The sequence below is a fragment of the Neolamprologus brichardi genome, chromosome 7, assembly GCF_056152115.1.
Source record: "Neolamprologus brichardi isolate AB-2024 chromosome 7, ASM5615211v1, whole genome shotgun sequence".
NCBI classification, from domain to species: domain Eukaryota; kingdom Metazoa; phylum Chordata; class Actinopteri; order Cichliformes; family Cichlidae; genus Neolamprologus; species Neolamprologus brichardi.
The window spans coordinates 29,676,646-29,704,353 of record NC_142110.1 but is presented as its reverse complement, the minus strand read 5'-3'; the positions used below and the strand labels follow the sequence as shown (position 1 = coordinate 29,704,353).

General features: G+C 41.5%; 2 protein-coding genes across 5 annotated transcripts; one reads left to right on the top strand and one right to left on the bottom strand.

The window, feature by feature from the left end:
• Positions 1–389: 389 nt before the first annotated feature.
• On the bottom strand, positions 390–5,393 carry cdk9 (cyclin-dependent kinase 9 (CDC2-related kinase)). Its single transcript, XM_006782130.3, has 8 exons — positions 5,327–5,393; positions 5,075–5,188; positions 2,328–2,409; positions 2,149–2,239; positions 1,899–2,065; positions 1,638–1,809; positions 1,360–1,508; positions 390–1,273 (listed from the first exon to the last, which is right to left on the bottom strand). Exons 1-8 carry the CDS (start codon positions 5,365–5,367, stop codon positions 908–910), a joined length of 1,182 nt encoding a protein of 393 aa, XP_006782193.1. The 5' UTR covers positions 5,368–5,393; the 3' UTR covers positions 390–907.
• Positions 5,394–9,341: 3,948 nt separating this feature from the next.
• Positions 9,342–23,848, top strand: LOC102787913 (folylpolyglutamate synthase, mitochondrial-like). 4 transcript variants are annotated; one of them, XM_087843468.1, is made up of 15 exons: positions 9,342–9,510; positions 13,226–13,354; positions 13,456–13,509; positions 14,729–14,793; positions 16,027–16,141; positions 18,374–18,451; positions 18,631–18,692; positions 20,055–20,157; positions 20,234–20,311; positions 20,391–20,538; positions 21,235–21,318; positions 21,398–21,548; positions 21,673–21,748; positions 21,856–21,922; positions 22,645–23,848. In XM_087843468.1, exons 1-15 carry the CDS (start codon positions 9,361–9,363, stop codon positions 23,019–23,021), a joined length of 1,737 nt encoding a protein of 578 aa, XP_087699594.1. In that variant the 5' UTR covers positions 9,342–9,360; the 3' UTR covers positions 23,022–23,848. The 4 variants fall into 4 exon arrangements, with proteins under 4 accessions (XP_087699594.1, XP_087699593.1, XP_087699596.1 ...); XM_087843467.1 differs by having other exon boundaries at positions 21,232–21,318; positions 22,645–23,847; XM_087843470.1 differs by lacking the exon at positions 9,342–9,510 and adding an exon at positions 10,608–11,257 and having other exon boundaries at positions 21,232–21,318; positions 22,645–23,847.
• Positions 23,849–27,708: the final 3,860 nt, after the last annotated feature.

Below are 27,708 nucleotides of genomic sequence, written 5' to 3'. Positions count from 1 at the left end.
GGCTGGACGAAAAATATAAAGAAATGACTTAAGACTTTTGCACACCAGTGCACTTTTTAAATTTCCATTTTCCTTATTAAGAGAAAATTATGTAATAAAGGAGATCTCCACATAACTTTTTCAGGGAAACAACACATTTAATATATTTTTAAAAATGATGAAATAGTAATGATCCTGGATCATGTAACACTATCAGTTTCAAACCTGGTTGACAACATTAGTTATAAAAAATAAAATAAAATGAAAACCTCCTGGTCCTGACCAAAAACCAGATATGGTATTCTGTGAGTGTGTATAAAACAGAAGACAACATCTGGCTTGTCATCCAGACTAAAACGGCTGCAGTTGTTAAACATTTTTATTTTATTTTATTTAATAAAGGTCAGGAATCAGTGTTTGAAATATTTTATTGACCCCAAATTTCACATTACAGGCACAGGCCCAGCCCACAGTTCAAAAACATTTTTGTTCAGCGATGCTGGAGTATAAAAAGTTATGTACATGTGCTGTATAAAGATATACAGCGATGTGATGCTGCCCCCTGCTGGAGGTACTGCAGTCTTTCAGTCACTTCACATCCTGAAGGTAAAGTCATGCCGCACATGTGTCAGACCACATGCTGCCAGGTACATTTAAGGAAGACGAGATAAAAGAAAAAAACAACAACTTTATTTTAGGTATGCACGTCCCTTTGTGTCAGAAGAATAAGTGTCCTTGTAAGTGTGTCTTAAATAAAACTTTAACACTGTCTTCATAAATAACTCTGTAACACAGAGAAATGAGTAGCTGTAAGAAAAAAGAAGTTTTGCCTCAAACATGCAGTGAAGACAAGGAGAAAACGTTTGCTCCCAGTTAATCCACAGACGTCTAGAAGGAAAATTGGACTGCCAAGCGCCAAGAACCTGGTTTAAAACACGCGGTCGAACTCTGTCTGGCTTGTGGTCGCCGGATTCCGGTTCTGATTGGGCTGCTGCTGGGGCATGTGTCCTCTCCGCCGAGGCGGGGCCAGGTACTCAAACATGGACGTGTTGTGGGTGGAGAGCATGTTCTTGAGGTCTGACGGCATCGGGTCTGACCAGAAGAAGTCGTGGTTGAGGGCGTCGTCACTGTCGATTCGCTGTGCCGGGTCCAGGACCAGCAGCTTGTCGATGAGGTCCAGGGCGTACGGGTCTTTGACGTAAGCTTTGAGGCGGTCCTTCACCTTCCTTTTCTGACCTTTGGGCAGCTCCATCTTCTGGTACAGCTCATACTTCTTGTCTACACCGGGCCACACCTGATGGGAGAACCGAGTGTTAGTTAAGTTAACACAGAGCTGAGAAACAGAACAAACAGAGTCTGAGAGGAAGAATGAAGGCTCACCTCTGCCGTGATGGAGCCGCAGAGCTGGCTGATGAGGGTCAACTGGTGCTGCTCCGTGTTCCCCTGCATAATTGGACTCCGTGTCCACATCTCGGCCATGATGCAGCCGGCGCCCCACAGGTCGATTGGAGGCCCGTAGTCTCGCTCACCTGCAAAAACAAAGATAATACAGACATTAAAAAACTGCACCAGGAGTACATTTGAAATTTACTTGTACTACTTTTTCCTGATTATACCTGTGACTATGTTTGAGTACAAGTCTTTTGTTTCTTTCTTACCCAACAGCAGCTCTGGAGGCCGGTACCACAGCGTCACCACGCGGTTAGTGTAGCGGTTCCCCTGGCTGTTCTTGGCCAGGCTGAAGGCTCGAGCCAAACCAAAGTCGGCCAGCTTCAGGACGCCGTCTCTGGTTATGAGCACATTGGCTGCCTTCATGTCTCTGTGAAGGATCTGAGCAAAGAACAACAGATCCCCATTAATATTCTGACAGTGGAATTTCATTTGGTTTAAAGTACCCACTGTGTCTCTGAGAGTCTAACCTTGTTCCTGTGGATGTAGTACAGCCCATTGAGCAGCATCTGCATCACCTTCTTGATCTCTGCCAGCGTGAACTTCACGTTGGCGTTGCTCAGCAGCCCAGCCAGGTCATGCTCACAGAAGTCAAACACCAAGTAGATGCTGCCTTTGTACCTGTTAAACTGAGTAGCTGAAAAGGAGAACAGCAAATTAAAAACAACCCCCAACAAATGGAAATAAATCCACACAAACATGCACTCGTGTCACACGAACCTTTGGTCCTGCAGATCTCGATCAGATTGACAACGTTCTCGTGTTTGAGCAGTTGAAGGATTTTGATCTCTCTCAGAGCTGTGATTGGGAACTAAAGTGGAGGGAAACCAGTTACATTTCACCCACACCAACTTTCAGCACACTGGATTTTAAATGACGCCAATGCTCTGGTTTCTTACCCCTTCTTTCTCGTTTTCCATCAGCACTTTCTTCAGTGCAACTTTCTTCCCTGTCTGCCGGTGCTTCGCTTTGAACACCTCCCTGTACAAAAGACAAATTTTAGAACAGTCAGCTTTTTAAACTACTCAACTCAAACGGTATATAGCCAAATGTATAGTAGGCTAGAGAAACAACACTGCTGGTATTTGTGTGGTAGACATGATCTCAGTCCACTTCAGACAAGAACTGCTTTATCCCAAAGACAAAGGTGAACAACATCAGGAGTACTTAGACCTTTACAGACTAAACACTAGGGGTGGGTTTTGATGAGCGATTTTCCGATTAAAATCAATTCTAGCTTGAATAACACGATATCGATTCATTACAATCCTGAATCGATTTTTAAATATAAATGTATTTTGCCTGAAACTCCAGAATCTCATGTTAAACCTCACAAAATTTCGACAGCCACCAAAAACATAAGCTTCTCTCACCTGACAGCACATACACGGACACCCTGTCTGGACTGAAAGCCAACAGCTCACAGGTTCTGATGCATCGGCAGGTCCACGCTCTGTGTTTACGTCTTTTTTGCACTAGATTCTGCAGCTGTAGGCTTTGTCTCTCTCCAACCACATTATACTGAACCAGCAGCAAAAGAAGATCCAAACTACGCTTCACATAAACATCATCATGAATCCTCTCTTACTTTTGCTGCTCTGCTCCCACCACAATAAAATGACACAGCTCTCTTCCAATCTAAAAATCTGTTTTCTGCGTTATTTGCTTCCTTATTATGCACAAGTCTACCGTTATGTGCAGCGTTGTCAGCCGCTGTGTTTTTTGCTTGTTTGTTTTTTTAATTCAACTGACTTCCAAAAAGAAAGCCTCATTTCTGCTGTTTAATACTGAAGAAATTTAAACTTTTTAAAATTATGCAAAATGCTTAGTTGTGTCTCTAATTAAACCTCTAACTTTGCTCTTCTTCACTTCAGCAGCATCAGGTAATGTTCATATGTTGATTCATGGTTTTCTGTTTTTGTTCTACTGCAGAATATTTTTAAGGTGGTTATCCGCTATAAAAAGACAAGCCAGGAAAATCTCCTTCATGTGTTTCTGTGTTTTATGCTCTGTTACTTTGACACAAAGTCATCTGCTGTGATGGTTACACCTCTGATAAAGTCTCACAGGTGTCAGCTTTCTTTTTATAGATATAAAAATATGGACATGTACTGATAAATAATCAGAATTATAATATTTCTGACTGTCTGAGACAAAATTTCCCAGACTCAAATGCAATCGAATCGTGGATCTAATCGAATAGACCCTGTGCACGAGAAAATGCTAACTTCCTGTTTTAAGATCGGGGGTAGGGTTGTACATTTCCGGTAGCTTTATTTTGAAGTTAATTGCTACTGAAAACGTGGACTCAAAATTCATTACGTTAAGTTACAAAGAGCAGAGGGTGGAAACACTCACCACTGCTGTGTCATAAAAAAATCAAATGATCAATTTTGATGTTTGAAGAGCATAGATCGATTGTTTGTTTACATCACTCAGCACAAGCAGAACTGCATTACTGCATGCAGAAGACACATCTCTGTATAGTGACAGTTCTTATGATTTAAAGAGGCAAATGTTCAGCATTCAAACTACAGGTGAACAATAGTCAAAGCCAGATGTTTCCCTGTTAAGTTGATGTCAGTACACATCTACACAGCATGTCAACAAACCACAGGATCTTAAAAAGAATGATTGCGGGTAAGGGTCTCTATATGTTAGTATTTACTAAGGGTATGTTGTGACTTATCTTCACAATTACAGTGGTCCCTCGCTATAACGCGGTTCACCTTTTGCAGCCTCGCTGTTTAGCGGATTCTTTTAGTGCAATTTTGCATGCTTTTTGGGATTTTTTTGGTTTTTTTTTAAAGCCCATTGTGTTCTGCGTCCCGATCGGTTGTAGATCATTGTGATTGACATGGCAGAATCGCTACATCAATCACTAGCAGTGTGACACTGAAGTGCTGCACTGTATGTTTGTAAGTTTTCTCCCCAACAAACACAACAATGTCGACGAAACGCTTTGCACCGTCAAAGGCACCTGCGGTAGCACCCAAAAGGCAGAGGAAGATGCAAACCAGACCGTAAACAAGACGCGAATATTACACCGGAAACGAAGCGCCCTACAGGAGTTTCCCCACCGGAAGTAGCATATGCTAAGGTGCACATAGTCTATCAATGGAACCGATTCTAGAAGTCAGTGACGATACTCAGCCCTAGAATAAACACCCACTTCACAGAAGCATGGCACAGCATCGGAGAATCAGCTCATCGGGACAGAAGTCAAGCTGCCTCTCTTCCACATCAGGGGAGAAGAGATGTCACTCATTGAGAATACAACGCAAAGCCTTTTTTGGTGCTCTATGAGTGAGCCTGGTTTTCAGCATGTCGCTCATTTAGCCAGTCACAAATTATTCCGGTGCCATATCTTGGTGCCCTGTTGTTTCAGTTGATCGCAGCAGAAGACCATAACCCATGAAAGCTTTGCAACTTTACAAACTAAATACCTTTTTAAATGTCGAAACAGCCTTCCTTAATAAGCAGTTGGACTAATACAGGAAGGAAACTTGCGTTGTTTACCTGCTCTTCATACACTCCGTGCGGCTAGCAGTTAGCACAGCTAGCCTTAACACAGCTGGCGTTTATACGGAATTTGCAAAGCAGCTCAAGATTCAGTAAGACAACCAGCCTGCTGTGTACTACCCACCCAAAGGTTCCTTGTCCTATCTTGGCCATTTTCTCGTACTTGGAGAACTCGTCACAGAAAGGGAACTCCACTCCGTCGTAGTACTTCGACATGATGGCGGCCTCCCGGTCGGGCCTGGACAAAAGGAAAATTCACGAGACTTTATAGTGGTGACATCAAACAAGGCTTACACAGAACGCGCCTCAAATGCAGCTGAAGCAAACTAAAGCAAACCCGTTTGTTAAATTGAAAAGTAAATCGATTTAGTCTTACTTTTCAGCCCCGGTGGCATTGCTTGTCTTGTCCCGCTGCATCCTGTCCGTGTCCGCGACGTAGTTACGTATGGAGCGTCTGCGCAGTGCGCACGGCGTCACATCTAGAGCTCAGCGACGCCCCGCCCACTGATCTGGGGGCGGGCTTGGCAAAAAGCTAAAGAAGCGACAATAAAGAAAAACAAATGAAAAATAAGCAGTAAAAGAATAATATGGTAAATGGCCTGTATTTATATAGCGCTTTACTAGTCCCCAAGGACCCCAAAGCGCTTTACATATCCAGTCATCCACCCATTCACACACCCATTCACACACTGGTGATGGCAAGCTACATTGTAGCCACAGCCACCCTGGGGCGCACTGACAGAGGCGAATATATATTAAAAAAAATCAGTCTCGTAAGGTTCGTCTGTAGCGTCTCATTCAGAAAGGTCAAGTCTGGGGGCACAGAGGAGTGGAGTGGCCTCTCCGAAACTGTGTTGGCATGCCATAATGCATGCCCTCATGGGTGGAAATTACAGTTCTCCTGATCCTCCTGAGTGCATCAAACATGAAACCATGTCACAAAAATAATATATTTTTAAGCTTTGAAACTTGCACAGTGGTTTATTTATAACTCTTATTTTCATAACTTTAAACGAAGGAACTCACTGTTAGCCTATTTACTTCCGCCAACATGTATTTATTCATAATGTTATAACTTTTACTTAGAAGCTGTAGTGATTGCCGTTACCATTCGTTAAAATTAAACATGTTGTCGATCTGTTAATTCACCATTAAATGCTGTGCTTCTGTGTGGCGGTTGTATTAATACATTATTATTATTATTACAGGGTAGCCACATACCCTCAGCATGCTGATGGAGGTCTCTGCACATTAAAACAATCAAACCTCTCTGTTTTCAGCCGGTTTCAAGTGCTTTTCCTGATTTCCTGCGAGCTCCCTCCCCCTCAGCAGCCATTTGCTTGCCTCTGCAGTTATTTTAAAGCATGCATCTAAACTAAACTTGACTGGGAAATAAAAGAGCTATCATCATTATTCAAATCTATCTGAAAGAAAAGAAACAACAAGCTAATTTATGATTCACGTTTTTTTTTTAATTATTTATACTTAAAACAGCAACAACAAACACTGAAGTTTGTCTGTGAAGGTTCTCAGTCATCTAGGTCATTGTAGTGAAGGAGCTTGGAATTAAAAGCGTCTAGATTTCTTTACGTTTTCTTGAAGACGTTTCACCTCTCATCTGAGAAGCTTCTTCAGTTCTAAGAGCAACTGGTGGAGAGTCCCAGATTTCAAGCCCTATGGGAGTGTACCCAAGAGGGTCATGGACCCCTATTGATCCTCTACCTAATCACACGAGCCAAGGTGTGAAAACGGGTGTGGGTCACAATCAGCCAAAGTTTCGGGTGAGCTCATTGTGAAACCTGGCCCCACCCTATCAAGTGATTTCCTGAGGTCAAATAGCTGGATGTGAGTGGGCGTTAAGGCGTCTGGGAAGGGATCTCAAAACTGGATTATAGATGGCAGACAGTTGGTGTCGTAAACCACCGCCTCTGTTCAAAGATGGTCACTCACAGCAGACATAGATGGCTTCTTTCATTCTTCTTTCAAACCATCTGTCCTCTCTGTCCAAAATATGTACATTGGCATCCTCAAGTGACCATTGTCCTTTAGATGCAGATTGACAGCCGTGTCTTGTCCCATGGAGGTGGCTCTTCTTTGTTGTGCAATGTGTTTATGAAGTGGCTGTTTGGTCTCTCAAATCTAGAGGTCTAAGCATTCCTCACTACATTGTACAGCCTATACTACATTATTACATTTGTGTTTAGGAGTTTTGTCTTTGGGATCAACCAGTTTTTGTCTGAGTGTGTGTTAAAATTTATGTTTTTATCCACAAATCAAAACCAACGAAGTAGAATCCTTCACTGTTCACATCAACTCTGTGGATAAAACCAAAGTTCACCAGGGAAGACACAAAAGACAACAGTTTGCCATTTCTGGACTGCACTGTGCACATTGAGGAGAATGGAAACCTCAACATGTTTGTTCTAAAACATTTGTTTTACAACAAAAATGGAAGCCACCTTCTTCCCCTTCTCCCACCACCAGTCATCAGATTTGAAAAACTAAATAATTAGTTTTTTAGTCTTCACTGTCAGATCAGTCATTTAGGTCCGAATCTTTTCATATGTTGTAGTCCCAAACTCCTGGATTTTATTACAAAACGATGGCATATGTACATAAGACTTATGCAGCAGTATCATACATAATCTGTATGGTGTACAATAAAAGCAATGCACAATCTTAAAGTGAAGAAATCGTATCCCTTGCATCATGGGAAAGTATTTGAATGTTTCTAAATATCCTTTCCCACTCTTTTATTATCCCATTTCAAACTTAAATGACGGTCCCAGGTCTTCTTGAGAGCTAAAAGCTTCATTACCCAGTTTCTGAATCGCCAGAGAAATACACAAAGTACTTTATCAAAGAGACTGTGCATGGGTGATAATGGAGGTAATTGAGGCTGTTAAGTACCGTACTGAAGCAGAGCTTGAGGTTAACTGCATAATAATAAACAGGATTTTAGGTTCTCCCGACCCCACCCACCATCAGCCAGCCTCTGCAGTATGTAAACAAGATTATTTTGTAATCCCATCACACCTCCCAAATAAGAAAGGGGGATCCTTAGGAGTGGTGTAATGACTGGTACTAATTTTTAAGATGTTAACAATCTCAGCCACTGATGAGTTTAGTGCTGCCCAGCGAAAAGAAAATGTGTGTAGTAATGGATCAGTGTTTGTGCTTCTAACAAGATCTAAAACAAATGCTTTACCCCAAAATGATCTAAAGTTGTTTTTAAAGCTTTTATGACCTGAAAGTTACTTCTAGCAGACAAATTTTAACAGAGACAAATTATTTATAGGATCCCCACTGAAAACGTGTTTTTGACGATTCCCTTTTAAAGAAAGGCGGTGAATAACTGTTCACCAGGGTTTAGCCCTAAATTTAAGGGTAAATTCTTAGAAAACCGACATAACTGTAAACGTTTGATCAAAACTATGATACTAGTTTACCATCACATGGGGGCGCTCTCCGCACCAAACCGGACTGTTTGATAAATTAATAAACGTGAAAATACAAACCAAGACATTCTGACGACCGCAAAGCAGCAAAAATGCTCATGTAAATTAATAAATAATGATTATGTGTTATAATGTAAACATATCTCAAATTAATTTAAGGGAAAAATAACTCCAGTGTGTTTTTCAGAAGGTTAAATTTGTTCAGCCATCCATGGTTGGTTTACTGTTAGAATACCTGCACTTATGTTTTCGTCTTCATTATTTACAGGAAGGTATTTGAAAACCTCCGATTCTGATTCTGAACAAACCTTAGAGAAGTAATAAAAGGTAATAATTCTGCTTTCTTGGATTAAAGCTGCACATATTATTCCAGAGATAAACAGTCTGCATTCAAATTAAAGCTCAGTCCTGAGAATTCATGGCGTCAAAAGTAAATCTCATTCAGGATTGTGAAGTTTTCCTCTTTCACTTTATAGGAGGGAAGGGAAGAAATGTGCTCTTACACCCCTAACCTTAATCTTCCACATAATGCTTTTCAGTTATAGGTTAGATTTCCCTGCAGGACATTTCTGTTTCTGGTAAAGTTCTGCTAAAGTCTGGACATATAGTGGCACAAAAATCGGTTATTGCTGTTTTCAGTGAGTCTCAGGTCGCGACAAATTATGGAGCTGGGATGGCTATTATTATTCTTTTTTATATTGGAGACACTGAAAAACATCCACCAACTTTCACTGTTGCAGGATTGTTTTAGATACTGATCTAATCTCAGGTTCTGAAAATGTATTGTTTTCTTATTGTTCGATCTTTGTCGGAGTATTTGTGTGTTTTATTTCTTTGCGTTTTCATGTTTTAAAAAATGAGTAAAAATGACGGGGCGTGTTCTGACGCCATTACGCTTGAAAAACGAGCCTTCCATATTTGGTGTCGCCTTCCTGGGACACCTCCACGCATTATGATGCTGTGCATGTCGCTCATGCTGCGGCGGGGCTCGGCCTTCGCCGCGCGGCTTGCACGGCGGGATCGGGCACTCAGTTTGGCGGGTCTTTCATGCAGGCACTACAGCACCGAGACGGCTCCTCACATCCCGGGAATGGAGTACCAGGTATGCTGCGTGACCGCCGCCCTTCGTGCTCCAGCCGGCTAACGAGCTAGCTAACTGAGCAGCGAGACTGTTTCCGAAAGTTTGGAGGTAGTTTTCGGGCTGATTGGAGTTTGATGGAATCATGGCTGACAGGCTGCCCGGACTCGGCTGTTACACGCTAGCTTGGACAGCTATTAACAGCTCGCGTGTGTCAGTGGTGTGTCAGTGTCAGTGGCTAAAAGTCTGCGCTGGCACGTGCTGTGGTATTTCTGTGTAGCCATGGTATTTCTGTTAGTTTGACTCGTGCCACGCTCACCCGACCTTTTCCTGGATGAACTCAGGTGTTTTTGATGTTTCCTGTAATATTAATGGGAATTTTCCGCAGTTTCAGAGCTGGGACTGTCAGAGCCGTCCGCAGTCTTATCCCCACTTTATGCAAAATTGAGGAGACAAGACCCTTTTAATCTCCTCGTGCTGCTTTCATAAGCATTTGGCACATAAAATTTTACACATGGGTCCATCATGGGTTTCCTGCGGCCAGATATTAAAGAGACTCAATGAATGAGTTTATTGTCACTGCAACAAACTTATCTTTAAGGATTTTCTGAGTCTGTTTCAACTGTAGACTGTATGTGAAAGATGGAAGTAGTTGTCCATTGATCTCTTGGTGTTGTTATGAAACCCGGCAGACTCAGGGTGGATCAGACTGCCTGCTCTTTGGTTTATGATCGACGAGGCACATATCCTGTTTTAGGCTCCACTGTGACTGTAATAATGACCATAATTCATAAAATAAAGACATTTTCTTCTGTAAGACTTTAAACTCCTGATTGGCCCAGTAAACTGATCAAGAATGTGTTCACTGCCGTCACAAATCAATTAATGCTGGTTTATACACAACCAGAGGAGTCGGCACCTGGTGGTGATCAAACAAGGTTTAAGGCACTTCTGTATTGGTCTCACTTTCTAGATTGATTTTAGACATGATCTGTCAGAATTCTACAGAAATAATTGCTTTAAAAAAATCAATTTTTATTAAGCAAATAAACTTAAATATACTTTTTGTAGTTGCCCTCTGGAGGTTTAAATAATTTGGACAGTTCAGATGTTTCCAGATGTGTGCTGCTGTAAATTAAAACCCTCTATAATTTTTTTACAAAAGAAATTAACAGAATATGAAGAAATGGCTGCTATGACTTCATATCTTTTTTTCTGCCTAAATGAGTGTGGACCAAACCACTCTGATTCATACAAGGTTGGAGTTCATTTTAAGTAATTAAAAATGTTTTGTTTTCCATCTGTCACCTTTGACCCAGAAGCCTGTAACCACTGAGATTACACCCATGCCTGCAGCTAAACACAAGATTTCTCTTTACATTTCTGACCCACTGCTGGGCTCGGCTCCCTGGGATTCACACCTATTTTTTTTGTTTTGTTTTTTTGTTTTGTTTTGTTTTTTCAGAAAACAACACACCTGAGTTATAGGAGACACCACCTGGTGGTGGTATGGAAGGGTGTCTGGTAGCTGTTTCTTGAAAGGCTCGAATGCTGTTAACTGTCTCCTGTAGCAGTTTTTAAACATTTCCATGTTCTTCTTCATCTGTCTTTACCTCTTGTTGCTTTAAGCTGTCAGAACTACTCCACACCTACTTTTCACAACGCCTGTGCTTTGGACTCTGGCCAGGAGAACAGTTCATTTGCATGCAGAAGTGAAAAAGAAATGTGGTGTCTGTGTTGGTGGTGGATGGGAGCATACCTGCTATAAAAGGTGATCAAACGTTATCAAACTGGAGCCAGTGATCTAACCATGGATAAAGACAGGACAGCATAAGAGCAATCGTGAGCTGTGAGACTTCATTCTGCTTAATTTCCAGCATTTCTGCTGGTGTTTTTTCTATTTTTCTATTTCTGTGTCTGATTTATATTCATTGGTTTTAAAGTGGAAGGTGTGAGATGTTTTTCATGCTGTGAATCACTATCTTTTAAAAGTACTGGCTTTAATCTTTTTTTTTTTTTTTTTTTTTTTTTTGAGTGTTTGAACTCTCATACAGAGGAATTGGGTAAATGGGATTGCGGATACATGCTGAAGTTTGCCGTGTTTATATGACGTCTCAGTTGTAAATTAAGAAATCTGTGGTTGTTTTTATTTGCATATCTCAATAACAGTTCATCTGATCTGCTTTAAACTTGGCTGTTTAGTTTTCAGGGTTTCAGCAAACTCGGCGCTGAGATTGAAGTCATTGAGCTCTCATAATCTAAGGAGCTTGGAAAGAAAGTTCTGATGGCTTTATGTTTTTATCGTTAGGGTGGCTGCTGCCTGCTCCACTCTGTGTGTAGGGGGAGGGACTCACCTGTGAGGACTCACACTGACATTAATGCATTCCTGAAATTTTAACTCCCAAAGTTTAACTGATAAGATTTGGATACTAAAGCTGTCATTAATTCTGCTTACAGGTCTGACTATTTCATAGATTCCTGCATTGATTCCTGATCAAAGCAAACATTTATCTCTAAAGGCAAAGAGATTTGAAATGATGTCAGAACACTCTCCAGCTCTGATTAAAGGAATGAATGAGTTGTTAGACATGTGAATCTGATGGAGTGGACAGTTTGAAGTTGACTCTTCATGCCCATCCCATCTTCCAAATCCAGTCAGATCACAGTGCAAAAAATATCGTCAGGTTGAATATTTGCTTTTGTAACAAATTATTTATGAACAGAATCCTTTTCATTGCCCCTGTGAGTCTCATGAGCTTTTTTTGGTTTAAAAAAATAAATAAAATTTGATCTGGTCTGAGTAATCAGAATCAGACTGTGAGCTTTCCAGATTTTCATGAGCCTGCCAGTTGTTTAGCTAGATTAAATTGATTTCAAAGAACTTGAGAACAGGAATAACTGCTGGCTGCTTGAATAATCACTTATAAAAGAAAGCTTACATTGACCTGCTGCAGCTTCTTCTGGTGCAAGCAGTTGTTACATGAACGTACCTGAAAGTACAGTCGGACTCTGGTTCAACTTTAGTTGATATCACTTCAACACAAAACGTAAATACTTTGCACATAAAGTCATTCTCATTCAGTTTAACTTCAGTTCATTTTGAATATATGAGACATTTTTCGTTTTCATATATGAGACTGCTGAAACCTGTAAGATGGATCTGGCATGAGACGAGGCTTAACATGTTGCCCAGATGAAGACGGGTGGCTGATGTAATATAGAATAAATAATACTGTGGCCATGTTTTGATTCTTGTAATTTCCATGTTCATGAGTCCACTTGGGCCAGAGTGATGTAAATTTCATCATCAGACATTAACCATGTGGACTTATTTGTGAAGAAGTAGCTTTACCCTGCGCCAGCTACTGCCAGTGTCCACGGTGAAGCATGAGCTAAGCATTAGACCCCGCCCACACCCCCACATGCCGCAGGTATCTCTGTTACAGAGTGACAGAAGAGCTGCTGTTGTGCTGCTCATCAGTGGTTGGTTGGTCTCAGCCGGTTTGCCTCACAGGTGTTGTTGGGCAGGTGGTTATACCTCTAACTCTCACTGACCATCTCGGCATGAAAGATTTCTTAGCTCTGGTCGTGTGAATGTGCCATTTTTACCTTCTGACATGTGCAGGGAAACAAAGCATCTGTCACTCTTTAAGTCAGACTGATCCTCATCCTTTCATTCAGAAACTCTTTCCTGTAGATTATTGTGACTCCATCCTCAAACCTTTTTCTTTCACCTCAGGACGCCATTTGCACTCTGAACACGCTGCAGACAAATGCCAGCGCCTTGGAGCAGGTACGACGAGAGCGCAGCAACCCTCAGCTGCAGCTGAACGCCATGAGAGGCTTCCTGGAGCGAGCCGGCCTCACGGTGAGCCAATCAGGGTGGAGAAAACATTTAGAATTACAAACAGTGTTATAGTAGATATGGCCTTCAGTGTTATCTGACACGTGTGTCTGTGTGTGTCAAAGGTGGACGAACTCAACCATCTCAATATCATTCACGTGACTGGAACAAAGGGCAAGGTGAGCTGATGTGTGTTACATAACTGTATGAAGATGAGCATTTCTTTAGAGCTATGTTTTATTGTTCTTGTATATCAGTCTCACTCAATACTCAAATCATATCTTGAAATCAGATTTAGGTCTGAGATAAAGAGGCAGTCTTGTACAAACACACCCTGTAATTGGACTTATCTTAAAAGTAACTCTATAAAATATGTATAACAGTGGGGGAAAAATAACCCTCAAGGGGGAAAAAAAGACAAATTTAAATGGATGAAGTAAGATCCAGGAGCTCAATAATATAAAATGCTATGGAAAAAAATATAGAATTTATGCAAAAAGATCATGTCGCTGTTTATCAGTTATGGAAAAATGGAACAACTTACAATGTTAAACTTTAAAAATAAATGCAATAAAATATGTAAATACAATATAAAGACATGTAAATGGGGGGAAAAAAAAGAATGCAATAAAAAAATAATTTAATATGATTAAGTTACAAAAATTATTTTAAAATTGTTTTCCCCCTGTAAAACATAATGGGTACAGTTGGACAAAAGTGCAGGATGTAGCAAAAAGTATACAAGTTATAATTTATGTATGCAAATTTTTTTTAAATTTTGAATTTGTTCATTTTTTTTTAATGGTTTAAAAAGGTTTAATTTAATTAGTATAAAACTGTAAGTAAAAAGTTTGATTTTTAGCAGGAAAACATAGTAAAAGTGATGAGTTTGTAACATTTTAATATTTCCTGACTCACAGAGAAGGTGAGGGACACAATTTCATACATTTCCTGGATTGCTTTCTCCGTCCAGTTAAATTTGCTCAGTCATTCAGATGTTTCTTTTGTTTTTGGTACGTTTCCTGACTCTAAAACTCTGAATTCATGAGCATAAGCAGGCCTCATCTGTCTGCACACACCAACAGGATGTGATGCCAAAGGTTTACTGACAGTGCGAGTCCCATCCAGCCCTGCAGATCTTTGTCGGGCTTGTAGTGATGTGTGGGACTCTGTTTAACCTCGCTGTCGTCTGTCCCGTCAGCGCCGAGCTCTCGTTATGCAACTTGAGAGCAGAAGGTCAAACAAACATGTTGGCAAATGTGTATTCATTAACCAGCTCAGTCGAGGGTGCTTTCAGACTTCACTTTTTATTTATTTTATTTTTTTTAGAGGAAATTTACAACAAAGTGTTGTTCTGTCCCGATGGAAAAACCCAGCAATGACTGTTTTGTCTTTCAGGGCTCAACATGCGCGTTCACTGAGCAGATTTTAAGAAATTATGGCTTCCGCACAGGATTTTATAGGTAAACTCAAATCTAACTTTTATTCTTATTTTTTGACTTAAAGCATCCACCATGTAAGATTAAAGATGTGTTGCAGCTTTTTGGGATGTACACACAAGATTTAATAAGAAATAAAATCCATAATTAGCCATGAAGGATCACTGGCCTTTCCCTCCCGAACTGCAGAGCTGGTCCAGATCGTAAAGTGTGAACAACATCCACATGATCGAGAGATAGATAGATAGATAGATATATATATAAAAACACCCAGCACGCCCCTGCGGGCGGTTTATCCTTCAAGCTCGGGTCCTCTACCAGAGGCCTGAGAGCTTGAGGGTCCTGCGCAGTATCTTAGCTGTTCCCAGGACTGCGCTCTTCTGGACAGAGATCTCCGATGTTATTCCCGGGATCTGCTGGAGCCACTCGCCTAGCTTGGGAGTCACCGCACCTAGTGCTCCGATTACCACGGGGACCACCGTTACCTTCACCCTCCACATCCTCTCGAGCTCTTCTCTGAGCCCTTGGTATTTCTCCAGCTTCTCGTGTTCCTTCTTCCTGATATTGCTGTCATTCGGAACCGCTACATCGATCACTACGGCCGTCTTCTTCTGTTTGTCTACCACCACTATGTCCGGTTGGTTAGCCACCACCATTTTGTCCGTCTGTATCTGGAAGTCCCACAGGATCTTAGCTCGGTCATTCTCCACCACCCTTGGGGGCATCTCCCATTTTGACCTCGGTACTTCCAGGTTATACTCAGCACAGATGTTCCTGTACACTATGCCGGCCACTTGGTTATGGCGTTCCATGTATGCCTTGCCTGCTAGCATCTTGCACCCTGCTGTTATGTGCTGGATTGTCTCTGGGGCATCTTTACACAGCCTGCACCTGGGGTCTTGCCTGGTGTGATAGACCCAAGCCTCTATGGATCTTGTACTCAGAGCTTGTTCTTGTGCTGCCATGATTAGTGCCTCTGTGCTATCTTTCAGTCCAGCTTTGTCCAGCCACTGGTAGGATTTCTGGATATCAGCTACGTCCTCTATCTGCCGGTGGTACATACCGTGCAGCGGTCTGTCTGTCTGACTGACTGACTGACTAATTTTTTTTGGAAAGACATACACGCCTCTCCAAACCAAAAAAAAGCTCTTTAAAATGTGATCATATTGATGATGCGGGTGGGTGCAGGTGTGTAATGTTGGTTTGACTGGTTGTGTTGAAGTGTTTGTGTGTCTGAAGCTGCGTGTTTGTGTGCAGCTCTCCACATCTGGTGCAGGTCAGGGAGAGGATTCGGATCAACGGACAGCCAATCGGAAAAGACCTCTTCACTAAATATTTCTGGCAGGTTTACGGGCGACTCGATGAAACAAAGGTGGGTCTGAAAACGGGAGCGCAGACAGTCACTGACCGTGTGTGTGTATAATCTGTGTCACAGGTTGTAATTGAGTGGGTTTTAAAATGAGGCTTCTCATGTCAGGATGAGCGTGAGCCTCATGTGATGGGCAGCACGTGTTGGTCACGTTACCGCCCCTCAGTTCAACCCTTTAAGGCACGCAGCTGCAGGGTTTCCCACAGAATCAGAAAAGCAGTTTCATTTATTTTATTTAATTTTGTCCTTTTAATTTTTGCTTTTTTAAAAACTCCTAGTTCTTATTTCAAATAAGTGTTTTTCTCCATCTGCTGGTCCCTGCCAATGTTACAGTGGGGCAAAAAAGTATTTAGTCAGCCACCGATTGTGCAAGTTCCCCCACTTAAAATGATGACAGAGGTCAGTAATTTGCACCAGAGGTACACTTCAACTGTGAGAGACAGAATGTGAAAAAAAAATCCATGAATTCACATGGTAGGATTTGTAAAGAATTTATTCGTAAATCAGGGTGGAAAATAAGTATTTGGTCACCTCAAACAAGGAAAATCCCTGGCTCTCACAGACCTGTAACGTCTTCTGTAAGAAGCTTTTCTGTCCCCCACTCGTTACCTGTATGAATGGCACCTGTTTGACCTCATCATCTGTATAAAAGACACCTGTCCACAGCCTCAACCAGTCAGACTCCAAACTCCGCCATGGCCAAGACCAAAGAGCTTTCGAAGGACACCAGGAAAAGAATTGTAGACCTGCACCAGACTGGGAAGAGTGAATCTACAATAGGCAAGCAGCTTGGTGTGAAAAAATCAACTGTGGGAGCAATCATCAGAAAATGGAAGACATACAAGACCACTGATAATCTCCCTCGATCTGGGGCTCCACGCAAGATCTCATCCCGTGGGGTCAAAATGATCATGAGAACGGTGAGCAAAGATCCCAGAACCACACGGGGGGACCTGGTGAATGACCTGCAGAGAGCTGGGACCAAAGTAACAAAGGTCACCATCAGTAACACACTACAACGGCAGGAAATCAAATCCCGCAGTGCCAGACGTGTTCCGCTGCTGAAGCCAGTGCATGTCCAGGCCCGTCTGAAGTTTGCCAGAGAGCACATGGATGATACAGCAGAGGATTGGGAGAATGTCATGTGGTCAGATGAAACCAAAGTAGAACCTTTTGGTATAAACTCAACTCGTCGTGTTTGGAGGAAGAAGAATACTGAGTTGCATCCCAAGAACACCATACCTACTGTGAAGCATGGGGGTGGAAACATCATGCTATGGGGCTGTTTTTCTGCCAAGGGGACAGGACGACTGATCCGTGTTAAGGACAGAATGAATGGGGCCAAGTATCGTGAGATTTTGAGCCAAAACCTCCTTCCATCAGTGAGAACTTTGAAGATGAAACGAGGCTGGGTCTTCCAACATGACAATGATCCAAAACACACCGCCCGGGCAACAAAGGAGTGGCTCCGTAAGAAGCATTTGAAAGTCCTGGAGTGGCCTAGCCAGTCTCCAGACCTCAACCCCATAGAAAATCTGTGGCGGGAGTTGAAAGTCCGTGTTGCTCGGCGACAGCCCCAAAACATCACTGCTCTTGAGAAGATCTGCATGGAGGAATGGGCCAAAATACCAGCTACTGTGTGTGCAAACCTGGTAAAGACCTATAGTAAACGTTTGACCTCTGTTATTGCCAACAAAGGTTATGTTACAAAGTATTGAGTTGTATTTTTGTTATTGACCAAATACTTATTTTCCACCCTGATTTACGAATAAATTCTTTACAAATCCTACCATGTGAATTCATGGATTTTTTTTTCACATTCTGTCTCTCACAGTTGAAGTGTACCTCTGGTGCAAATTACTGACCTCTGTCATCATTTTAAGTGGGGGAACTTGCACAATCGGTGGCTGACTAAATACTTTTTTGCCCCACTGTATTATAGATGATGATTATTATTATTATTCATTATGATTATTTTAGGTTGTTGTGTTCTGTGCAATAACTGCATTAAATAGCCAAGATTTTCCATAATACGACCTGTTTCCCCATGTTATGTCTGTGCTGTGTATGTAAAGTCGGGGGAGGGGGGGTCCCATTTCGCTGCAGGGCAACTTGCATGTGACAAAGGCTTTCTTGACATGACTTGAAGATTAGAATTATGGATCAGAAAGTTCATTATTTTATCTTTTGGCTGTAATCAGGCAGTCTTAGTCTTTCTCTCTTCGATCCCCTCAGGATGCCCACGGAGGGACGATGCCGGCGTATTTCCGCTTCCTCACCATTTTGGCCTTCCATGTCTTCCTCCAGGAGAAGGTAACTTCAGAGACAGCCAATAAACACACTTAAAAAAATTATTCCTCACTTAAGTGGCATTAATGTGCCTTAAATACAGACACCTGTGCAGTTTTCTTTGTCAGTGAAGTTTAAAGCTCTGATCTCAGATTTACTCCTGGTGTTTTCTTTGGATCTAAACAGCTCTTCTCTTTGCTCAGGTGGATTTAGCTGTGATTGAAGTTGGTATAGGCGGCGCGTACGACTGCACCAACATCATAAGGTGAGATTCTTCATTGAAACTTGAGTTTCAAAAAACTCATACAAGAGTATAATACAGGGAGTGTTTGTTTCTAGCACAAATTGAGCACTTGTAAAATGGGCCCACTGCCAGGCTCATGGTAAATAAACATTAGCATGTGGTGCTATGGCTCTGTGCACACTGGTGTGTACCTTTTGATAGAAAGGAATCTGTGTGTGATACAGTGGTCCCTCGTTTATCGCGGGAGTTACGTTCTAAAAATAACCTGTGACAGGTAAAATCCAAGTAGTCAGCTTTAGTTTTTACAATTATTATATATGTTTTAAGGCTGTAACGATGCTGTCAACCGTCGTTGTTGCTAACCACAACGCATAAAAACAGGCGCTTGTCCGTCTGTAGTGTGGTTATATTAAATGTAAGAGAAAGAGAGAACTTTAAGGAATTAATATAGCCACTACAGTGACCATCAAAACGATGAAAAAATATTGCCGTAAACCGTTTATTTTGCGACACCACAAAACAAACGATAGCGTAAAATGAAACGACAGACGTTTTTATATCGTCATCTGATATGTCGTTATATCCAACAGCCCTAGTGACATCAGAGGGTTCATCCATCATTTCAGTTTTATTTGGAGGATTTTTATAAAAACGTGTGAGTCTGTGGGGGATTGGAGTTTCACAACTATTCCTGCAAACAGATTAATCCACTTGCGGTGTTCCAGCAAATAATTTCAGATGTATGCATGTTGTTTCATTTTTGTTTTGTGGGTTCTGTGTTTCATATGTTGACGTTCTTTCTAGTAGGATACAGTTAGTGTTCAGAGATGGAAAAAAAATAATAAAAAAATAATAATTGTTGTTGTTATTATTATTATTATTATTATTATTATTATTATTATTATTATTATACAAAAAATCAACAGATTTGTCAATGAATTGCCAAAATATTCTACCATCAGGAAGCCTCTGCAGCAAACATCTCTTGGTTTAACTGTGCTCTGCTGACTATAGGAGTGTGTGCAGTCATGCAAGTAATATGCTTCTGACAAGAAATGCAAACATGCAGCATTTTGTGCACTTGGTTCATTAGAACTGAACAACAGTGCAGTGAGCCTGAAAGGTGAAATTAACACGTGATCGCATGCAATTTGAGTCCTAATCTAAAGGCAGTGAGAGCCACAGACCTTAAAAAGACTTGGAGCAAAAATTGGGGGCAAAAAGTAGACTAGTCTTCACTTATACGGTTAGACTTCTTTTTCATGTGTTTATTATTAGCATTACTTTTATAATTCGTGAGGTAGAATGAAAAACACTTTATAGTCGCTTGAAAAACTTTGAGGCACTTTTAACCAGCGTTTCTCACCCTGTGCGGTTCCACAGGAGGCCGTGGGTGTGTGGCATCTCCTCTCTGGGCATAGATCACACTCAGATTCTCGGAGACACCGTCGAGAAGATCGCCTGGCAGAAAGGAGGCATCTTCAAGGTGTGTCTGTGGTTCAGTTTGAACCCGTTATTTCTTTTTAGTTCCTGTTTGTAACTCTGCATTTTTGTGTTTGCAGCCTGGAGTCCCCGCCTTCACCGTCAGACAGCCAGAGGGCGCCATGCCCGTGCTCGAGGAGCGGGCCAAAGAGATCGGAGTAGGAGTCCACTTTCAGTCACATCACACACAAAAATGAAGCTTGAGTTTTATCTAACATGCTCTAACTGTTGTTGCAGTGCCCACTGTGGGTGTGTCCACAGCTGGAGGACTACCAAGTGGACTGTGGACCTTTGCACCTGGGCCTTGCAGGGCAGCACCAGCGCTCCAACGCCTCCCTCGCCCTCCAGCTGAGTCACACCTGGCTTCAGAGGAGGTGCCTACCAGGTGTGATTAACGTTTATACATAAATCCTAAATATCCCAAATGTACATAAACTGAATACTGCCTGAGCCTCGAAACCATGTAGCTGAACCGTGATTTTTTAATTTAATTTTTTTTAATAATTTTTTTTTTTTTTTAATTTAATTTTTTAAATGTCAAATCACTGAGAGGAGGTTGGTCTACATTGATGTCAGCTGCCTCACGGTAAACAGATCGTGCTGCTGTCTCACTGAAGAGAGCACAAACAAAGAGCAGTGCTTCTGTGGCAGAAAGTAGCTGATGTCTGTTGTGCTTTCAAAAAAGTTGCTAAAGAAGTCAGAAAAATCTCAATAAAACTGACAAGGGTGAAGGAGGAACTTGAGGTTCACAGGGTGAGGACAGGTTTGCATGATGAGATCCACAGTATATAACTTACAGGACTCAGATGTAAAGAGCCTGCCTAAACCCCTGCCTGTATTTTAGCTCCATCTATCTATGACACTGCCTCCATCATGCTTCAGAGGAGATGGTGTGTTCAGATTCACATGCAGTGTTATGTACCCACCACACACAGCGTTTGGAAGTAGGTCAAAAAATTCCTGCTTCCATGTGTTTGCTGTGCTCCCTTCATGGCTTGTTGCAAACGGGACTTTCTTTAGGGGTGTGAGTGAAGGGGTTAGGTGATGAGAGTGTTAATAGAAACCTGTCCTCTCTCAGCAGATCACAGCTTTCCCGTCACCACTGTTGAAAACAATGGTACACTTCAGGCGCCTGCGTTCAGTCCCAGCCCCATCATGGTTAAAGGTGAGTCCTGCTGAGCCAGTCAGCTGCCATTACAACCAGATTGTTATTCAGTGAGGTAACTGTGTGTGTTTGCTCTCAGGGCTGGCAGATGCTAAGTGGCCCGGCAGGACGCAGACCCTGAAGCATGAAGAGGTGACTTACTTCCTGGATGGAGCTCACACCATGCGCAGCATGCAGGCCTGCGTTCAGTGGTTCAGAGAGACTGCAGCTGAGCACGAGAGGAGCGCCAGGTGAGCAAAACTGTGTGTCAAAGACCACCTCAGACAGCCACGCTCTCTTTAAATCCTAGAAGTGTTTCTGCAGGAAGGTTTGTACTTCACATGCTGATTTGACGCCTCAACATGTTTGTTTTAGTGGAGCTGTGGCCAGAGTGCTGCTGTTCAACGCGACAGGAGAGAGAGACTCGGCTGCCATGCTGAAACTGCTGGTGGTGAGTACAGCTACTTGAATACGCAGACATTCATGTAGAGAGGAACTGACCCCTATAAATAATTCTTCTGCCCTTTTTTTTTACCGTTTTCTTTTTTTTTCTCTCAGACGTGTCACTTTGACTTTGCTGTCTTTTGCCCAAACATCACTGAAGCCATTGCTTCCTGTAACGCAGGTGAGTACTCTGAATGGGATGGAGTTTCTGAAAGGAGAATAAAGAAACTTCTCTCTCTCTCGCTCGATCTCGATAGAGATACGTTCAGTCATTTTGTTCATAAGCAGCTTGAAATATAATAGAAACCACTCTGTTCAGGAAAGGGCTTCAAGGTTACTCCCAGTTGGCTTTCAAGGGGGAAAGGGTTAATGTTCACCTGCACAGTGGGAGTGAAACCTAACATGGCGCGTTCAGGTGTGACAGCCTGTGCATGCAGTTTGTTAATGATAAACATAATGATCGAGCATCAAGGTGTCCAAAAGAACACCAGGACACACTAGTTCGACTCTCGATCAGACCTCACATGTTTAGAACAGTCGGGTGAAAATGGGAGCTGAGCTGGTGGTGCTGTTAGATCAGGTAGTGGGACATGATGCTGGACAGGCCTGGTGTAATCACATGGTATAGTGAGGATGCACTAGGAGTGTCTCAGTCCAGGAAACTGACTGGGACATAGGTGTGGAACACGTCCACTCTATTGCCAGATGCCAGAGATAAAAGAAGCTGTTGAGGATAGTCTTAGTTGGCTTGTTGGACTCCGGAGGCTGCTGACAGCTAACGAGGGCCAAAAACAAAACTCGGGTGCAGGAAGAGTTCAGTAAGGGCATGGAGCAAGAATTTAGTCTTAACCTCTTCCTGCAGATTTCTATACACAGGATTTATCAGACTTGTTTCCTTCTCAGACCAGCAGAACTTCAACGTGTCAGTGGAGAACATGCTGACTCGCTGCTTGGACAACGAGAGGAGCTGGTGCCTTCATAACCGGCTGGGTGATGACGAAGGCACCCAGCTGCTGATCCAGGACAGTCTTCCTTGTTTACCTGAGCACAGAGGGGACACCTTGGTGTTCCCGTGCATCCTCAGCGCCCTCCAGTGGATCACGCAAGGCAGGGACTCTGTGCTGGCCGACCCGGCCAAGTCGACATTGCCGGTTAAACAGAGTGTCACGGCCAAAGCTGCTCCCCTCCGTGAGGCCGCCGAGATCCACGTCCTCATCACCGGAAGCCTCCACCTGGTGGGAGGAGCACTCAAACACCTGGACCCAGCTTCCTCTAAGTGACCATTTGCACATGTTTACACTACTGTGGGAAACTTACCTGGACAGAAGAAGGTTTTTCATGCTTTTAACATTTCAGACTTGGGGATTTGTTTCTCTGAGAGCTAATTATGAGGACTGAGGCAGCTCCAGCTTCACCCTGAGCCTTACAGCGCAGACGCTCCAGAGTGTCTTCAGTCTTACTTGAAGCCAGATGTGTTTACATGAGCTGTAGACGCTACAAAGAGCTGAGCTGGTCAAACGGAATGATTTAAACTGACCCTGTTGGGAACATTTAATTATCACATTTCAGAGATCTTTAAAAGTTGAGAAATATTTGCGCATTTTCCTTTATTGTGTCACTTTGGTTGCACAGTGTGCTTCGTACATGTGGCCTTCTTTTTGTAAATGTATAAATCTGGTATCAGATGGATTCACGAGTTTAAAATCAGTGTTGCATTTCTACGTCTTATTTAAATGGGCCTTAATTTAACTTCATGGTCAGACTGTGACACATGCAGTCGGTGTATTTAAAGCTAAATGGTTAAGACCTTCAGCCATATCCGTTCAGACTCTGACTTTTATGAGCACAAAATGAACATCACTGTTTTAAGTTTCACCTGAAATTCACTTCTGTGGAAGCTCTACGATGGAATCCGCTCACATCTTTAAAAACTGAGCCGGTTAGTTTATGGAGACGTTGTGCCAACCATGGTTTAAAACTTTGGTGTCCTTCTTGGTCCTGCTGATGGGAAATGTTTTACAGACAGTCCTCGTCTCCGCAGTGTGATCCACAATAAAAATGGTTACAAAACACCTGTGAGCTGTCTCCTATTATTAATACAGACACACAATTAACTGATCTGAAATCAGCAGGTCATTCCAAAGAACGGGACCACTTGATACTGTATGCAAGGTTTGTGAATATATACCTGTACATCAGTGATGTGCAGTGACTTTAACAGAAAAGTTAAGAGAGTAACCCCCCCCCCCCCCTCCTCCAGTTTAACAGGATGAACTAGACCATCTTGCTGCACTGAGCAGGAACATCTTTACCTTCACTGAAGAATTAGAATTGGAGTACTAGAGGGTTTTGTTGTTTTTCTTTTTTCAAACACCATTCTGTCAGTCTGCCCCAGGGCAGCTGTGGCTACAACTGTAGCTTGCCTCCACCAGTGTGTGAATGTGTGTGTGAATGGGTGGATGACTGGGTGTGTAAAGCGCTATACAAATACAGGCCATTTACCATTCACTGAAAGAAAGAAATCACCATGAAAACACACGTATATATTAGGGGTGCAACGATACACAAAATTCATGGTTCGGTTCGATATTTTTTCGATACAAAAAAAGTTCATGCCTTTTTAATTTGTCATTTATTAAAATTATAAATATATTTTAATTCAAAAGTACAGTTTTTAAATTTAATGTTGCTGAAACAACAAAGTAATAAAAAAAAATCTGATGGAGAAATCACTCATCTTTGGAAAAGAGAGTTTATTACAGAGAAATGGCTCTTTCCACAATAAAAGCTATACTATACGCTTCTTCTGGGCTATATTCTCAGCAGCATATTAAACATATCAGGTCCCCATAAGGAGAATCATGTGCTAACGGCTGTCTAAATGACTCGGGTAAAGTTTGTAGCATGCGTGCTTGTTGTTTGTGTCTGCTTCCACTTGTCTTTGCACTAGGATGATGTCGGAGTAAATGTGCAGTCATATTCGTTGTGTTCCCACTAGTGCTGTCAGCGTTAATCTCGTTAAAATGACGTTACCGGCACAACATGGCAAATCTCCATTAATGAGCTACCACGGATCACCCCTTGCATGGGGCTGGAACTGCGCTAATGCATTAGTTCCCACCCATGTAATTGAGCATTACTGTCACATCCGACATACTGTTTTACTTTTGTCCATGACACGCTTACCTTCAGGGTCATACTTCACATGAAAACCAAAATAGTTCCAAATGCCAGATCTGAATGAGGGTGGGGGAGGTTCAATTTGCCATGTTACAACGAGAGCTTAACTTCTGTCTTGCTAGCTTGCCCTGCACTCAGTGAATTTGCGTTCGACTACTCCGCCTAGGCTGCACTGTGGAGCGCAGATCCACTGAGCGCTCAACACAGACAGCATGTCAGAAGGAAAGTTGATAACAGGGGCGATTTTAGCCCATTTTTGGGGGTGCTTCAGCAATATTTATATTTCAATATTTATATATTTTATTAGATATACATGCAGTTTGGTTATTTGCCTTTTGGTTGTAGTACACTGAGAGAGGACTTTTTCATTAGTGATCTTAATAGTATTTCTTTCATGTAATGTAATTTTTCATCTAATTGAATACAATCTATTTGTGTATGATTGTCAGTCCAAAGAGGGAGAGAGGAAAGAGGGAACGTGAGGAGAAAGTAAGAACCAAGAAGAACCAGGTAAGGAAACAGACAGGGAACAGTGACAGGCACAACACAAACTGTTAAACTGAAAATGAGAAAAAACCTGATTTTACTCACAATCTGGAAGTTGTGTCCTCCCTATATTAAAGCTGTTATACAGAATCTGCAAAACAAACTGGGTTGAAACATTTTTGACCCTCTTTAACAACATTCCAACATAACACTGTAATTGCTTGCGGAGATTAAAATTAATGATATATTTTTATGTGGTTCAGCCACAACTCTACTAAAACCTCAGCCAGTAATAGGTAGGCCAACTTTTGGACCGTCCAGTTGTCTGTATGACTGCCGCAGTACGTACATCACATTTGCTCACTATTAGAAAGAGCCAAACAGCCCTGGTGGAGTGAGGAGCTGTAACGAGAAGCAGATGCTCTGTTTATATTCTAAAAATGTTTTAAGCTTGTTTCAAAAGATTCTGTACAGCAGCTTTAAATGTTTTCCAAAAGCACACATACACTTATCAGTGTTTCTCAAACTTTTTACAGTGTGTACCACCTGATAAAAAATGTTAAGCTCTCCCAAGGACCACTATGAAAGCATGAAACTCATAAATCTTACAACACAAAATTAGTGTCTGCAATAAAGATTTTTTCATACATTTTATACATTCTATAGTTGGCTCCATTTTTATAGTTTTTTTTATTAATATTTTGTAATAATTTATTTGTAATAATTTATTCTGTTTTGGGAGTGGTTTTTTTATGTATCTGTATTATATTATACATACACATTAAAAGTGAATCATGCAAAAAAAAAAAAAATGCAGTCAGTTTACTTTTTACTCATTATGAGCATCATTCATTATTCTTCCCCAGTAATTAAGGTTAGGATATGTATTTTTTTTTATTCCAATCCATTCTTCTTTTGCAGCATTTAAATAACCTTGATCAGATTTGTTAGAGGATTTTTAAGTTTAAGACATTTTATTATTCATTATTGCTGATATACTAAAGCTAAAAGTGTTTATATTTCTGTTCATGTTAAACCAGCTGCACGACTAACTGCTTGCTCTTTGCAATAATAAAGGAAATTGCTTGCTGTCACATTATCTGACAGTAACAGGAAACCGCCGCCCAAGAATAAGAAGCGACCGTTTGAGAACATACACTGTAACAAAAGTCAGTAAAATATACAGCAAAACACCGTCAAATTCCAACGGTAATGGAGCGTAAAACCAAAAACTTTGTATTAAATAGATTGAATAACCGTTAATTGTGAGACTGGATAAAACTTTGTTTTTTACTGTAATAAAATGTTGAAATTATAAATATTTTCTGTGAAAACAAATAAATATGCATACATTTTACAATTAAATATTGTAATGTTGAAAATGTCTGAAAAACCTAGATTTTACGGTATTATTTGAGTAAAACTACATCTTTTGGGGTTGTGCACATTGGAATTCACAGTATAAAGCTGTAGATTTTTAAGCAAACAAAAACATTCATTTTTACAGAAGCAAGATGTTAAAAAATAGGGTCCACCGTAATAATACAACCAGTAAATACCATTTAAAAAAAAAAAAAAAAAGCAAATATCAGCAGTGAAAGACAATAAAATTGATAGTATTTTTTTTTTTTTTTAAATTCAGATACTGATATACAGATTAAAAGTTAGGCCTGCAGTATATCATTGTTAACCTTCTGATAAAAAAAAAATCAACAGCAAAAGAAGATGTTAAAAATAAAGTTCATGGTTGTGAATAAAATTGATTTCAATAATCTTTTTTAATTATTATTTTAAAACAACTTTATGTTGTTGTGTTTCACGCCATATTATCAGACCACCTTAAGTGGGTCCGCCTTAAATTTTGAGTTTGTGTGATCGCTGTTGATTGGTAGCTAAACTGCTGGTAAACTGTGTACAGACGTTTTACGTTCGAATTGCAGAGAAAAAAAAATTCTGGTAGCAACATTGTGCAGTAGTGATGGGTCGTTCGCGAACGAAATGGCTCTTAGAGCCGGCTCTTTGACGTGAACGACGCGAGCCGGCTCCTTATCGCGAGCCGTCACGTGGGGTTTTTTTTTCTTTCTCTCACCCTCTCTCTCTCTCTCTCGCACTTTTTTTCCGCTTCACTCTGCACGCGAGCCTTGTGCTTTACGCTGGGCAGAGGGGGGAGGGGCGGTAGTTACACTCAGTAGCACAGGAACAGAGCCAGAGGGAGAGAAAGAAAAAGAGAGCCAGGAACAACAACATCACATTAGAAAGGTATAGTAATCATCCACAACTATTTTCGGTTGCAGATGATAA

Coding starts and splice junctions, on each gene's coding strand:
- cdk9 (XM_006782130.3), bottom strand. CDS start 5,367: ATGCAGCGGGACAAGACAAGCAATGCCACCGGGGCTGAAAA. Junction 1,810..1,898: donor ACTACATCCACAGGAACAAG/GTTAGACTCTCA, acceptor TTCTTTGCTCAG/ATCCTTCACAGAGACATGAA. Junction 1,274..1,359: donor GCGGCTCCATCACGGCAGAG/GTGAGCCTTCAT, acceptor TTCTCCCATCAG/GTGTGGCCCGGTGTAGACAA.
- LOC102787913 (XM_087843467.1), top strand. CDS start 9,361: ATGATGCTGTGCATGTCGCTCATGCTGCGGCGGGGCTCGGCCTTCGCC. Junction 16,142..18,373: donor GGCGACTCGATGAAACAAAG/GTGGGTCTGAAA, acceptor CGATCCCCTCAG/GATGCCCACGGAGGGACGAT. Junction 20,158..20,233: donor AGAAAGGAGGCATCTTCAAG/GTGTGTCTGTGG, acceptor TTGTGTTTGCAG/CCTGGAGTCCCCGCCTTCAC.